At 48.5% G+C, this 15,033-nt stretch overlaps 2 protein-coding genes across 3 annotated transcripts; one reads left to right on the forward strand and one right to left on the reverse strand.

Moving 5' to 3' along the window:
- The first annotated feature begins 8,007 nt into the window (after positions 1-8,007).
- On the forward strand, positions 8,008-13,713 carry LOC128304329 (mucin-12). Its single transcript, XM_053041508.1, has 4 exons — positions 8,008-11,838; positions 11,918-12,091; positions 12,156-12,484; positions 12,556-13,713. The coding sequence occupies exons 1-4, from the start codon at positions 8,008-8,010 to the stop codon at positions 13,625-13,627; spliced, it is 5,406 nt and encodes a 1,801-aa protein (XP_052897468.1). The 3' UTR covers positions 13,628-13,713.
- A 153-nt stretch (positions 13,714-13,866) lies between these two features.
- On the reverse strand, positions 13,867-14,910 carry LOC128304012 (mRNA turnover protein 4 homolog). Of its 2 annotated transcripts, XM_053041125.1 has the most exons (3): positions 14,795-14,910; positions 14,070-14,728; positions 13,867-14,024 (listed from the first exon to the last, which is right to left on the reverse strand). In XM_053041125.1, the coding sequence occupies exons 1-3, from the start codon at positions 14,820-14,822 to the stop codon at positions 13,905-13,907; spliced, it is 807 nt and encodes a 268-aa protein (XP_052897085.1). In that variant the 5' UTR covers positions 14,823-14,910; the 3' UTR covers positions 13,867-13,904. The 2 variants fall into 2 exon arrangements, with proteins under 2 accessions (XP_052897085.1, XP_052897084.1); XM_053041124.1 differs by having other exon boundaries at positions 13,867-14,728.
- Between the last annotated feature and the right edge of the window lie 123 nt (positions 14,911-15,033).

The following is a 15,033-nucleotide window of genomic DNA, read 5'->3' on the forward strand; positions in this document are numbered from 1 at the left end:
CGCTCCATCTTCTCCATCAGCACCAAGGTGAGAGTGAGTTGTACTTAAGCATCTTGCAGCACTGTTAGGCGTTGCTAAAAATGCCATACCTTTTTGCCATCCACCTTTTTGTCAAGTGCGCAACGCATCTGAGCAAGGGCTGTAATGTGCTTCACACATTCTTTTTTTCGCTACTGTGCGTCTCTGCCACCTTAATAGAGTGAAACTCAGCGCAAACAAAAGCGTCGAGTTTGGTTCGTATGGTGGCAGCATCCTTCCAAAATCCTTTCGCCGTCTTCTCGCGCATGAGCTACCACAATCATCTTCGCATACTCGGTGCGCAAGTAAAATGGCAGAGAACGCAGCTCAACGTCGGCTCCAGCAACCCCTAGCAGCAACGGTAGTAGCAACAGCATCAATCACGCTCGAGAGCACTCCAGGGCAATCTGTAGCAAGCAAACAAGCGACATCGCGCGTTGATGAAACCTTAACAAACGGCTGACATGGCGCAACAATGGCGCGATTCAAACAGCTAAGAAAGAACCATTCGGAATGTGGCGAACATAAAAAAAACCTAGGCGCGTTTTGCGGTCTCGTGCACCGACTGAAACATTAAGGCTGCCTCGTTGTCGTTTGCCGATGCACAATTGCCTGTCAGGAGGTTCCGTTTTTTTGTGTGTGTGCAGATGTTGTTGCATGGTTTTACAGTAATTGCTTCATCTTTTAATCTCCTCCCTGCGGTTATGTTGTGTTGATCGATGTCACCGATGGTCCGAGGGCAAACGTGTGCCGTGAACGATCATGTCCGCAGATGGTAATCTGCAGCATCATAAAGATGTCCAACTGTACCATTGTCCACATGGTGGTGGTAAAGACTACAAGGAATTGGCAGACGTGGACCAGATTTGTGCGCGCAGATAGACAAAGGAGTAATGAAGTATCTTTCCCTTTTCTTTATCGCTCTGAAATAGTTCGGAATGGATCACGAAATTAATGAACCATTAAAGTTTTTACACCATGCTGTCACGTACCAGAAGAAACAAAAAAAACACCAAACCACATCGACTGTGTTGCGTTCGAATGTGATCTCAATGGGCCGAACGTGGGATTTCACATGATCACCATACCCATTACATCACGATCCCGCGCGCACACCAGCCGCAGCAGCACGATTGAGCACCGAACGAGAATGCGACACTTTCTCCCACCGGAACCGGATTTCTCTTTCTACTACTCCAATGCTCCCCACTGCCACACTGGCTCCTTTCATGCTGTTCAAAATCGTGCATATTCCCAAAAGCGATACGCATCGCATCAAACCGTGGCTCTTGCGCAATACGCACGACTCGAATCAACGGTTCGATCATGTTGTCCGTCGTCAGTCTTTCAAGGACGCACCCAATTCCGGGGAAGTTTAGGATGTTGAATAACCCCCGGGTGCTCCCGTTGTCTGCAATTGTCATCTGCAATGGAATGCGACTATGCGACACAAGTTGGACACAATGCCGGCAACCTGACAGCCTCCAGGCAATTGGAAGCAGCTGGAAATTTGGAACACATGACACAACACACGTCAAACCTCTATTATGCAAATCTCGGGCTCCATTTATGGGACTCAAATTGCACGGAGTTATTGTTTGTTTCGCCTTCGTTCGATGACTATCATTGATATTGGAAGTGGTTTTGACAACATAACAGGCAACATAAGTCCCCTTCCGAACCTGAATCATAACTATTCAAAGCTGGTAGTTGGATATGTTGGCTACCAACAAAACAAACGCTCTTCGTTTTCCTTCCATCACGAAAATTCTACGGTGAAAATTGCGTTCAATTACATTATTAACGGGCAAGCATTTGCCAGATCGCAACATCTCATGTCCATAACCTTCACAGTAACATTGAAAATCATTCTTCCATTGTTTTTCCATGCTTCTGTGTACAGTTGTTTCGCTTGATTGAATGGCAGAGCACACGTTGTGAGGGTGGTCACATTTTCCTGTGATCGCGGAAACAGAATTACTTCCCTATCAATGGCTTCAAATTATCGAAATTTAATTATTACGCCAGCAAATGAATTGCCAAGCCGCTAAGCCATTTATCAAACGGTCACAAGAAAAAACAGAATAATTCCTCATCTTTATTCGTAAATCTAATAGCGTGTAGACGACCGGAACCGTTTAATTTACAAAACCATAAATTGCCACCTGTGTTCGCTGAATTTGCTGTTTTGTAATTTCAAACAATACACCACCAAATAATGCTGTACAAAAGTCATCACTCGCCCCAAAAAAGAGGAAGATCGTCGCCCACCGTGAAGCGTAAAATTTTAAACATTACACCAAACACTTTCATTCACAGCTGGCTGTGAAGTATGCAGTGTGCATCTGTGTGTGAAACATTACGCTACCTTTTCGCATCATACCCCATCAATCATCAGCCTCGTATGATATTAAATTTGTTTTCTTCTTAATGTTTAAAACATTTTTGACACTTCCCAAACGATGGTACAGCCGGATCGGAGGGAACCCGCTGTAATTTAACCGATCATGCCAATCTTGTTCGCGAATGTGCAATTTTCCATCGTCCATCTCTCCATCCATCCGGTGGCTACCATCCTGGGGCGGTTGAGTCTTTTTTTATCGTTTTATTAAAATCGAAATCGAATTTAAACCTCTTTCTCTCGCCGGTTCCCAAACGTTCGTCAACAGAACCGAAAGAGATACATTCCGCAACACAAATTCGAGTGGTAAACATATTTCATAATCGAAGGTGAAAGTGCTGCTTGCTGCGAGATATTTACATCCAAACCCGAGAACCAATCCCCAAGGGGCAGTAAGCGATCGGGGGTCCTACTACCATTGCTGTGTAGCAGTCCCACACTCTAAAACCGCAGCAAGAAAAGTTTTATTCGCTGGTCGCTCGTGTGCTGGTCAGCTTTCGCTTCTGCTTCGATTTTCATCGAAGCAAAAAAGGATCTTGTGGTTAAAGCCAGAAAAGCCTAATAAATAATCCATGTGATGCCAATCGTTGGCAAACCTGGTTGCCGTGGGTCGGTCCATTGTGAACCATTTCGATTGTTTCTCCTTCTTACAGGACAACAAGAGCGAGTCCCATTTGTCAAGTTCAAGCTCGATCGTGACCACCGTATAAACGTCTGATCACGCTCGATGCTGCCATGATAGAAGTTAACCTTTAAGTGCCAAAAATTCAGGGGTTCACAAATGTAAATAAAGAAACGTCCAATTTAGTAATAATTGAGACATAAGATAAATGCATCATTCATAAATAGTGTTTCCAAACACTGCATGATTCATGGAATCAGATCCAATGCTAATAGAAAACAGTTGATGTTGAATGATGCATATTTTACGTCATGCCTCAATGAATTTCTCAATTGTTGTTTGGCCGCAATACACCCTACTCTCGCAAGCGAATGTTTACTTGAATGGGTGTACACAATACAGTGCAGTTAGTAACACAAACGAGAATAAATACTCCTACACTAGTCACCAACGCAAAGCAAAGCAGCTGACTTCACCGGCGAAACCCTCCTGAGTACGGTTTCACTTTCATCCCAAGTACAGCATTCCAGCATCCGGTGCGGGGTTTCCCTTCCCACAGCTGCCAAGGCTGTCTGGCGTTCACAAGTTAGTTTTTGTGACGGTGTCAGATTAATGTGATCAATATGGGTGCATGATTTTGAATTATTTCGTGCCTGCCTCGTCGCGTCGATGACTCATGCAGGCGGCGGTAGCAGTCCACGATCGAGTGCATTCGGCATGGGAAATCGATCACAGTGAGTCATTCGAGGAGCATTGATTTACGTGATCCGGTCAAGGTCATGTGGTTTCCACTCCTTCATCATGTTAGATTTCTCTCAATGATATGTAATCTGTTAATCTTTTGCTTACGAGTTCTGTAAGCGCTTTTATCAACAATTTAGTCTTTTTTTATTTACCCAGTAGCAAAAAGAGGTGATTAACGTATGAGAAACTATCAAAAATCATCATCTTAATTTGACTGTAACTCAACACACACGGTGGTGGTAATAAGGGTTTGAAATTTATTCATATCATGCTGGATCTACCATTCCAATTTCCCACCCGTGAAAGGTCTTTGATCGATTGCATCGATCATGGTTTAAGCAGCTCTAAATTAACCCCCAATCGGCTCAGGCAGCATCTACTCTCGGTTTTGCTCTAAATGGTATCTGCTACACCAGTGAACCAACTCACTAAAGCTCCCACTGCTACAGTGAAGTTTAAATATTTACACCCCCAATCCTTACACCCGCATCTCATCGGAATGATGAATCTCATCGGACGATTTAATTATTCCAGCTTCTTTCCTTCCATCGCCCACTATGGAACTGGGAAAACGAGCAGGAAGTAAAGTTTCACACCCCCCAAAGCTGACCATAATCGATTGAATAAATTTCAGCATCCTCCAAATCTTCATCGCCCTCTTTAACAGGGTGTGTGAATTATGCCGGTCTTTGGGCGAGTGATCATTTACCAACCTGTGCACACACCGCCGCCATCGCCACCGTCACCATTCCAAATTAAGTCAGACAAATGTGAGCTCCACCGGAGTTCGTTTTCTAAAGCGCATTTCAATCTTCTCCGATGCAAAACGTTCGACAGGGCGCTTGCGCGGGGGATGAAAGCTGACGATGAAGTGACGTGTATTATCGTCGATCGCGCTCTCGAGCGCATGTGACGCCGAAGGAAAGTTCACTTTCTATCGATACTTTCCAGGTGTGCGCATATGTGTGTGTGTGTGTGTGTGTGTGTTTCGGTGGAAACAATGATTAGCATTGGTGTGAGGTTTAGCACAGGAAAAGTATATTTTTTTACACAGCCAAGCGAGTAGCAATATAGTAGATCCGACCGGGTGTAAGATGCGAATGATCTTTTATGATCATTAAAATTGAGCAACCGATTTTAAACCGCATCAAAAGAACCGATAACGTCTGTAACGGTAGCAGCTCAGAGGTAAAAAGAATACACAAACGGGAAGAACGTAACGATCATCTCCAAAATAATCGGCTTCCAGCGTGCAGGGTTCCATAAAAGAGCGATACAGTGAGCATTTAAAAACGCATCCAAACAAACAGCGCCCATCAGACGTCGGATTAACACGATCAACAACCCGGCGAGATCTTGCGTGTACAACCGAAAGCGAAAGCTCGCTCCCATTCGGATGACATAAACGATGGTGGCATTCTGAAGGAAACCCTGATGATGATGATTTCCACTTAACAGCTGGAACTCCGAGCTTCAATTTATCTTGACCATGCACACCCGGCTAGGCTAACGTCGAGTGAACGAGGAAGCCATTAACGTGACCAGCTGACGACGACCAACCGGTGGGAGATTTCTTAACGACTTCTAATCATCAGCTACAGCGCTGATGGAAATCCCTTTTCTTCCTGCTTGTAAGTGGTTTGTTTTGCCGTGCAGTAGTTTCCTCAATCAGAACGTAGAAGATCAGCCTGTCGAGGTGGAACACAAACGATTTGGAAACGTTGTAATCATTTGTTCTCGCATTCAATGCACGGGTACCATGAAAAGTTACACAACGGAGATCTTTATGTGAACATCTAGCAAGAAAAAGCAAGATTGGTTGGGATACTGGGGTCGATAAAATAAAGTACCCGGGATCTAAAGCGGGAACGATGTGCCCAAGAGTTTGCTTGCGGTTAAGAAATTAGCCTTCCAGAGCCCTTACGAGAGCTGTTGTAATGTTCCGATCCGTACAACGTCAGCAACAGATTCCAAGAAAAAAAAACTCCCAAAAGAACGCGATAATGTGTAAGCTCTTTCGGCAGCGAAGAAGGCAGCTTATTTCCCACGGATTATTATGACACTTGTGGCGTCTTGCAGCTTAAACCCATCTCCGGGTCTATGGCACGATGACGCCCCGTTGAGGCGGACTTTGCTCCCTTGCGCCTTTTTACACCAATTGTTTAGGTCTTTTTCCCTCCCCAAAGCTGCCCCCAAAGGGAGATAGAGACCAGGGTAAACACAATGCAATTGCCTCGGCTTTTACTTTCGTTTGCAAAGTCATCTAGTTTCCCACTACGACGGCAACCAAAACCACCTAGGATTACAATTTCATTCATCCGCAAAACGCACACAACGGCTCTGCTTGTTTGCATGTGAGTAAACAATAGCATGCGGGGACAGGGACCGGAAAATTGGGTGCAAATAGGTGCATTCCAGCAGGCCCATTTTTTGCTATTTTTCTTGTGCAAGTGCAAATGGCAAGTGCTGTATTTCTCCTGGGTTTCCACACTTTCGCTTACGTGGAAGTCAAAGACATTGGGCACTCGTTGGCTTTTAGCAATAACCTTCAGTAATCCTGCCGTCTATACCGCATCCTTGATTGTTCGCAGTGAAGGGATACGACCTTCAAGGATCAATTAACATGTTATTCTGGTTCTGATACAATAAAGAATTAATGAACGTTTTCAGTAGAAGTCAAACTTATAGGCCAAGATACTGCGAAAGAAACGTTCACACTCACTAGCGAACAGTACGAATACCTTTCCGACGGGGCGATTCGATTATTACTACCAACCGACCTGCTACCAATCACTTTCACCTTCCATGGGGCACGATCGGGAGCGGGCACGATGACGACATGTTTCCCGACTGTGAAGGGTACTTTGGGGCTGATTGTTGTTGAATGGAACCGGATTTCTGCCAGCTTTGCCTCCCAGCAGCCCGAAAGCTCCCAAGTGCGCCGGTGAACTGGAGGCGACATTAAAATCAGATGCCTTCTTGTTCCGCTCTATCGCTTTGCTTACGTCCGACATTTTGTCACTAGTGCCCTGGCCAGCTAGGGGGAAATTCATCACACATGCCACACAGGGAGGCCGGATCTGCGCTTGCAAAAGCAAATAAATAGTTAAGCAATCTGGAAGTCGTTTTGCCATGCTACCATGCTATACACGGAGGCTGCTTCTGGTCGATAAACAAACAAACTCGGTTGGCTTGGATGCAGATCAATTTCTCATCTCCCAGCAGGATGTTACGCCGAACCGCAATTCCATACGCAAATGTAGTCCAATGAGATACTTATGAGTACCGGTCTTAGTTCCGGTTGCTTGCCCATAAGCGGTGGCTGCTGGACGTAACTGGTGATACGATAAGTCAATCGATAAGCAAAGTACTTTGCGACAGATTGCTTAAAAGCTGTATCCTGTAGCAAAGATTCAAGACGACAGCCAACTGAAGAGATTATTTTTTGCGTATACAGCTCATTTTCCTAAACATACTTCTTCCCAACCCCAACCATCATTGCATCGTATTTATCTCCTCCGATACTAATATTATGGAGATTTAGTGAAAACAAGCTGCAAAAGTGAAACGCCCGCCTATAGGCTCTTTACCGTTTGAGAACGGCAAATCGAACCAAAACTTGCCATAGACTTTTCCCCCATACAATCACCAACCAATGCTCAAACTAATGCAACGTACACTTGCAACGCTTTCGAGCATAACCAACACCCCCGGGACAGGTGGCGCATTTTACGATCTACTTACCGCTGGGATATTTTTTCCACACTCCCGTTACTCTGCACACGCTTTCTTGCCGCACTGGTATCCCGCATTTAGCCAAATCTGAAATCATAGGAAAAATGCACGTTTAAACACATACACATCCGCTGCCCGTGTTCCATCAACTTACCGTGAAAAGAAAAGCGAAAACACCCACACACGGCCACGGTCACTGTGATTACTGGCTCCTCACCACTTCATCCAATATTGAAAGACAATACGAATATGACACGCTTCGTCGAACGCGTAACAACATCTTCACGAAAGCGGCACTATGACGAGAGTTTATCATGCACAACAACAGCAGCGCGCTGCTTACGAGAAGCACGCCATACTTGGATCAACATTAATTAGCATTGTAGCAATTAGTATAGCACTGATATAACGCGCGTTTTTCTCCGTTGTCTTTCTCTCGTTTCATCCCGAACGTAGATCCCAGCACAGAAGCTGCACAACTGCGACGATGAGAGAAAAACGACGAACCTTAGGCCTGACCTTGGGTACGTGGGAGACAATCACGCTGATGGTGGCGCTAGTCGCCATCGCGTTATGTCCCCTCGTATCGGCTGGTGAGAGATGGTCTCGCCAGTTGACAGAATTCACCGGTGGTCCAGCGACCGGTAACGACTGGATTCCACTATCTCGACCCGGTTCAGAGCGTCAGGCGGGTGCTCGCGTGCTGAACTATTTCGCCGCCCCACAGCCGACATTCCTCGGTCCGGACAATGCGGCACAGGCACAGCAGCATCATTTCACCTTCCTAAACCACCAGTTTCCGCAATCGAACCGCTTCTTGCTGCAGCAACCTCCGCCCCCGCAGCATCAGTCGGCCCAAGAGCTCCTGGAGCAACCGTTTCACTTGACCAGCTTCCAACGAACATCGCCATTTGTGGGACAAACGATACAACATCCGCCACCTCCACCGCCACTCCCTCAACAATCGATCTCCTCAACGAACCCCTTCGAGCAGCAGTTCCTCTCCAAGTCGCCCGTATCGGAGGCGCTAATTCAGGAAGACAAGCAACAGCCTCTACAACAGCAGCAGCAACAACCATCGATCCTCGATCAACCGTTCTCGTACCAACACATACGCCAGCCAGAACTGGACGCACAGCCGGCCGGTCCACAATCCGGTCCGAGTGGTGGCGCCGTTTCGCAAGAAGAAGTGCAGCTACTCTACGTGCCTGTAGAGACACTGTACAACCAGAAGCAATCGCAACCACCGACCGAGAACAATCGCTTCAATGCGCTTCCGCAACCGGTGAGCCCATCGTTGATAAACGATTTCTACACTGCCGGTACGACCACCACGACGCCGAAGCCTCCGCGAACGAGTGCGGCTACCTTTGCACCACGCTACACCAGTGCTCCCGAAACGCCTGCTCCAGCATTGTCCCGCTCGTCCACATCCACCTTCGGTGGTACCTCATCAAAGCCGAAACCGAATCAACCGCCACTGGCGCTGTTCCTCTACAACGATGGCCGACAGAGCAAGCTTTCCACCGGTGACGCACTCGGAGGGCTGAAGAACATCAACGAGATCGCGGTGCTGGACGCGTTTGGTAAGAACTCACCGAAAGTCTTCATCGGACCGTCCGGTTTGGCACCGTCCAAGAGCTACTCCCGATTCGATTTGCCGTATCTGTCCAGTGTGGATCTTTCGTCAAACCGCGCCAACCGCAAGATCGAAGACCTGCCATTCTTCGTGGCCCCATTGAGCTACAAAACTCCCAGTGGATACTCCAAGATTGCTCTTCCCCCGCCACATGTCGGCTCGATAATCGTACGACAAAGCAGCTCCAGCAGTGGAAATTCCTTGGAGCACAACACCTTCTACACGAGACCAACGGTGCCCAGCAATGTCCAGTATTATACGCCTTCGACCCTGAACTTCGGCGATGATGCCAGTCCAACGAAAGCCTCCGTCACGTTGGGTGCCACAGGAAAGCCAATCTACGACGCAGATCATTATACCTCGCCTACGGGTAAGCCCGTCTCGTCTTCGTCTTCGAATGATCGTGGAGGTGGACAGTACAGCTCTTTCAACGGCCCGAGCGCAAGTCGCCATCCTAGCGTAAACGAGGAGTACTTCAACCTCGCCAAAACAAAGAAGCCTACGACGAGCGCAACTCCAGCTCCGACCACTGCCAACTATCCGTTCCGATCATACGGCAGTACTCGTCAGTTCGATTTCAAGCCCATGCCAGATCAAAAGATCCCGCCATCGTTCTACCCACAAGAGGAGGAAGATTCTACAACGACTCTGTTGGCGACAACTACGACGACCGAGCGTCCCACCACAGCTCAGTTGCAGTTTGAGGCGGAGCGCATGAGAACGCATTTCCGAGAGGAGAACTTCCGAAGTCGCCGTCCGCATCATCATCAACCGACCACTCCGGCACCACTGGCAGAAAGCAAGCCACAGGAACAACAGCAGCAGTTTGTGCACAAATTCAAGCTAGTTGACTCGGTTCGACCGAATAATGTCAAATCCTCAGTAGTCGATCACGGTTTCCTAGACTTCTTCAATCCTCCCTCGCAGCAGCACACGGATGAGATGATCAAGACTACGATCACCACAAGCCTTCCGGGTAGCGGTGGTGTCGATCGGCAGGTCATCCGAAACAACTACTTCACAGCGTCAGCCGCCATCAACGAGGACAGTGGAGCGAACAGACACAGCAAATATGTCAGCACGTACTACAACCCATCTTCTACCGCTGCCGGAACTACAGCTGGAACGACCACTCCGTCGACGTTCACAACTCAGGACGCATTCTTCCGCGATTTCGACCACCGCAGCAAATTTTACGAGCGTGAACCGAAGTACGAAACCAGCTTCCCGACCACCGTTGGTACCACCGGAACAAGCTACATCAACAAGTACAAGTACGAGACGGATTCGTTCAACGATGCGCCACGCTACTCGGTGGAAGTTATTACTACCAGCGAACCAACTACTGTCACGGCTGAGCCAACGCAGGGCACCACTGATCAGCAGCACTACAGCATTCCCTCGGAGCTGCCACCGATCAGCGCCAATCTCCCCGGACTCGTGAATGCACTCATGGACGATCAGTGGTCTCCGAAGACTCCGGACTCTGCGTTAACGACTGGAAACACGCGTGGACCTCATTTCCGCAAACAATTGCATCGTGTAACGACGGCTACTTCCGCCAGTGACTCTTACGCCGCAGAACCAGCGACCACAACTACCAGAAGGCCTCTTCAGCGCCAACGTCGCCCACATCCTTCCCGAACCACTCCGGCACCAACTTTCACCGGCGAAACAAATGATAACTCGGGTCCTAGCACGCGAACCCCAATCTCCCGATCACGCTCGCGCTACGTACCGAACAACGAGGAACGCCCGGCATCGCGCGGCCGTAGCCGCAGCCGTACGACAACTCCGCGTGGCCCACGAAAGGAGGAAGAGAACCTTGACTACCAGCGCGATGTGCTCAAACAAAACTACCCTGTCATTCGTCCACAGGGACAAGGTGCCCCCGCGCCAACTACGACACCTCCTTCGACAACGATCGCTACGACGCCTTCGACCACTCTTAGCTACCAGGAAACGTACGAAGATCCGTCAGAGCGCCTTATCTCCACGACCCTGGCCAATGAGGTCTCGCAAGATTCGGTAGACCCTCAGCAACAGGTGACACGGAAATACTCTACGTATTATAGTGATCCGACCTACGAGCAGGAAACGACCGCAACGACGGTTCTGCCACCACAAACATCGAGCTACTTCGTACCCCCGTACAGCACTCGCTCTCAAATCGTGGGCGATGAAGAAGAATATGTTCGACCTCAGGAAGTGATTCCTCTGAACCGTGATCCGGAACCGATCCATTCGGTAATTCCACTGCGATCGCAAACCCCCGCTACAGAGGCCACCCCACAAACGGCTCCACCAGCCATCCAATATCAGCCAGTGACAGATAGCGAGGAAAAACTCACCACCGCGTATGGTCAACCTATGGAGGAGGCGATGGAAATCAAAAAGGTGGAGATTACTCCTCGACCCCGTCGACCGGGGCTTGTCTCACGCCAACGAGACTCCCAACTGAACTACGCATCACGTACCACCACGGAACGAACGACAACTGTCCGCACTACAACCCCCGAACCGGCCACATCTGGAGCGGGTTCACGCACGGCATCCGGACGCAGACCGGCCTTCGTGCGACGACCATCAAGACTCTACGCCACTACGACCGTCAGCCCTACCACAACCGCAGGATACAGCAACGAACAACAACAACAGTCCACGCAAGGATCAAACACCGTACGCAAACATCCGCACCACGCGCAACCGCAGCTAATCATGCGCCATAACTAATTGTTTCACTTTTTCCCCATTGCAGGTGCGCACGAAGAATCGTCAAGATATCCTGCGAGGACGTACACGCCGACCGACGACAACGACCGAACCGGCGGCAGCAGCAACAACCGCCTCTCCGGAGGCTCCGGTGACGCGAGCTTTTGGAAGGGGCAGCAATTTGCGTCGCGTATCACCAACGTTACGCTCCCGACAGGAGGTAAATATAACCGTACCGTATTGAGTGGAACAATTCCAACATATGGATCTGTTGTGCCCTGTAGCAAACGGCCGCAGCTACCACGCAGCAACCGAGCACGGCAGCATCATCCAGCAGCGGGCCACGATTCCGCATTCGGGAACGCACTCGCTTCAATCTGCAGCCACAGGAATCGCAGTGGTCCACGAAGCTGAATCAAAACTCGTTCCAGCCGGTGCTGAAAACCGAATCGCGTGCCAACGATCTTGAGGAAAACGTTTCAACCGAACCAGAGCCGGAAATCGTAACTGCCGCCCGGGAAAGCGAAATGTACTTGGTAAATGTATCGTCTAATTACGGTCAAAAGGATAGCAGCAACCCGGGAGCAAATGCCGAGGATAGCACAGAAAACAGGTAACTAAAGATGGTCGATCATGGGGAACACATTCACTAATCTCCCATCCTCTAATGCGATAACTTCTTAGTGTTCCCTCATTTGCGGACTTGCTGAACGATGTTATGAAGGATTTCATCGACGATAACAGCCAGAAGAAACCGGAACGCGACAGTGACGAGAAGGATCAGGTCAGCAGCGAGGAACCGCGACGGCCCGTTGCCAACTTCCGTAACAATTTCCTTCGTAAGCGTAGCCGATCGAAGGTGGTTGATTCGTTTGAAACGGCCGAATCGCAGCACATTAATCAAGCGGCACAGGTCTACAATGGACCATCGCACTTAGGTGAATCGCTCAAAAGCATCGACCATGTTGGACTTTCGGGCAAGAATGTACCGCAGGTTAACGCAAAATATGCCGCCCAGCAGCAGGAGTTTGATGAACGGGAAAATACGGCCCAAGAACAAGCTACCGTAGCACCCGAGGAGGAACCCAAGGAAACCGAAACGGAAGAAGCTTCGGTGGAGATCGTAACAAGGTTCGCGGATGTCGGTATAAGCACGGCAGCGACTCCAGCTACAACAACAACCACAGTCAAGCCAGCGGAGGATGCGCCCACTCTGGCTAGTTTGGAGCAAACCTCCACAAACCTTCCACAACAACAAGATCGCGCCGAAGTGACTACCGAAACACCGGCTACAGGTGAACCCGTCTACGATGACGAAACGGCGTCCTATCTACTCTCGGATGATGAAGAAACGAAAAAGAAGGTATCGGACGGCATTTTCGCAGATGTCAAGAAAACGATTTCCGATCTGTACGAAATGGCGGAGCACGATTCCGAAACGGAAGAGATGGTTGATGGTGGCGAGCCGGCAGGCGATGATGAGATTGAGCAGGAAGATTTCCAAGCAACGGAAGATACACTAGCGCTTGGCGGTACCAATGATGAGCCGGTTGCGTCCACTACCGATATTAGTCCGAGCGAAACACAATTCATTCAGGTTACCGCGGAACCGCCGTCGTTCGTCAACGCGATGGGATCACTCGTTATACCGACGTCTGTTTCGAACGGTATCACACACGAAACGGAAATCTGTTACCGGGGTCGTTGTATAAAAACAGAAGACGACAAACGGAAGCGAAAGTTCAAACTAAACTAAACACGGACGCGGACGCCGATCTGTCAGTGGACAGTTCTAATAACAGTGTGTGTTTGTGCGTGTGTCGATAGTCTGTACTAAGTGTAGAGTCTTATTTATTTTAGAACTTAGCTCAATAAAGAATGATCGAATCGAATTCTCCGACAGCCGATGTCGGAATCTGTTTCAAAATTTTCGCTTCTCAATGATTTTTTGTGCTTGTGCTAGAAAATATCTTAAAGGCTTGATTCACTTGGGGTATATTTTAATTCACTTTATTTGTACGGTATAACCACGTCTACTCATCATTCTCGTCCTCATCGTCATCCTGTTCCATCACATCATCATCTTCCTCATCATCCTCCTCTTCATCGTCGTCCTCATCCTCGCTCATAGCATCTTCCGATTTCTTTTTACCCTTGGAAGCCGAAACTTTCACTGGCTTTTTCGTCTTTTTCGTCACCGCAATGTCCCTTTTGGTGATCACCTCGAAACCATCCTGCTTCGTGTAACAGCTGTTAATAATCACCTTAAACGTTGCCATCGGTTTGCTAAGCAGCTTCAGTATTCTGGCCTGTTCCGGCGTGAGCAGCTTACCCTTCTCACACACTGTGTATTCTTTGTACAGCGTCACAATTCCACGGTCTAGCTTCGTAGGCATTCCTAGCGATCGCAGGTGAGGTTCTATCGCATGCGAAAAGTCCTCCAGTGGACCCGGCTTCAGCTTAACCGTTTTTGTTGCCCGAAACCCGCCACGAGCGAACTCTTCGGCCTGGTACGAGTCGAACCATTCCAGTACCGTTTTCTTGCTCTCCGATGTGAACAGCAACCCGCACTGTCCGATCATCTGTCCGCGCAGCTGCTCCATACCCTTCTCCAGCTTTGTGGGCTCATCGTTCTCATCGTCGTTGATCAACTTCAAGCCCAACTGCATCACACGATTCTTGCCGAAGAAGAACCGTGAGTTCTTCCACTCTGTTCGTACATCCTTCAGCTTACTGTTGCGCATATTTTGCACCGAAAACAGAAATATGTTATCGTACTTCTCCCGGCATTGTTGTATATCTTCGATGATCTGCTGTTTGTTGGACAGACCTTTACGGTCGGTCTTCGTGAGAGACACTACGGGGAAAGAACGGCTAAAGCATTAACAAGGGTTTTGGTGTGGGTCACCTTAAGGATACGAACCTTTCTTATCTCGCTTTGATTTTGGCATTGCAACTAGAAAATAATAACTTTACACAACAATATGCTCAAAAACGTGGTATTCAGGGCTTTGATGTTTACAGTGCGTTTGAAAACATGTGAGCTTTGACAGATCAAGCGCCTGGAACAAGGTTCATAGACATTTCCGAAACGAAATATCCGACAAACAGACCAACTAAATCTGCTTCTTTTAACGACATTTTTAATATCAGTTGAGCACT

The sequence above is a fragment of the Anopheles moucheti genome, chromosome 3 (assembly GCF_943734755.1).
Source record: "Anopheles moucheti chromosome 3, idAnoMoucSN_F20_07, whole genome shotgun sequence".
Taxonomy (NCBI): domain Eukaryota; kingdom Metazoa; phylum Arthropoda; class Insecta; order Diptera; family Culicidae; genus Anopheles; species Anopheles moucheti.

Bases quoted from the DNA above. Each gene is read 5' to 3' on its own strand.
- LOC128304329 (XM_053041508.1), top strand. From the start codon at position 8,008: ATGAGAGAAAAACGACGAACCTTAGGCCTGACCTTGGGTACGTGGGAG. The intron at 11,839-11,917 runs GTACGCAAACAT...TCCCCATTGCAG, and splicing joins CCACGCAAGGATCAAACACC to GTGCGCACGAAGAATCGTCA. The intron at 12,485-12,555 runs GTAACTAAAGAT...ATAACTTCTTAG, and splicing joins GAGGATAGCACAGAAAACAG to TGTTCCCTCATTTGCGGACT.
- LOC128304012 (XM_053041124.1), bottom strand. From the start codon at position 14,822: ATGCCAAAATCAAAGCGAGATAAGAAAG. The intron at 14,729-14,794 runs GTTCGTATCCTT...CTTTCCCCGTAG, and splicing joins ATCAAAGCGAGATAAGAAAG to TGTCTCTCACGAAGACCGAC.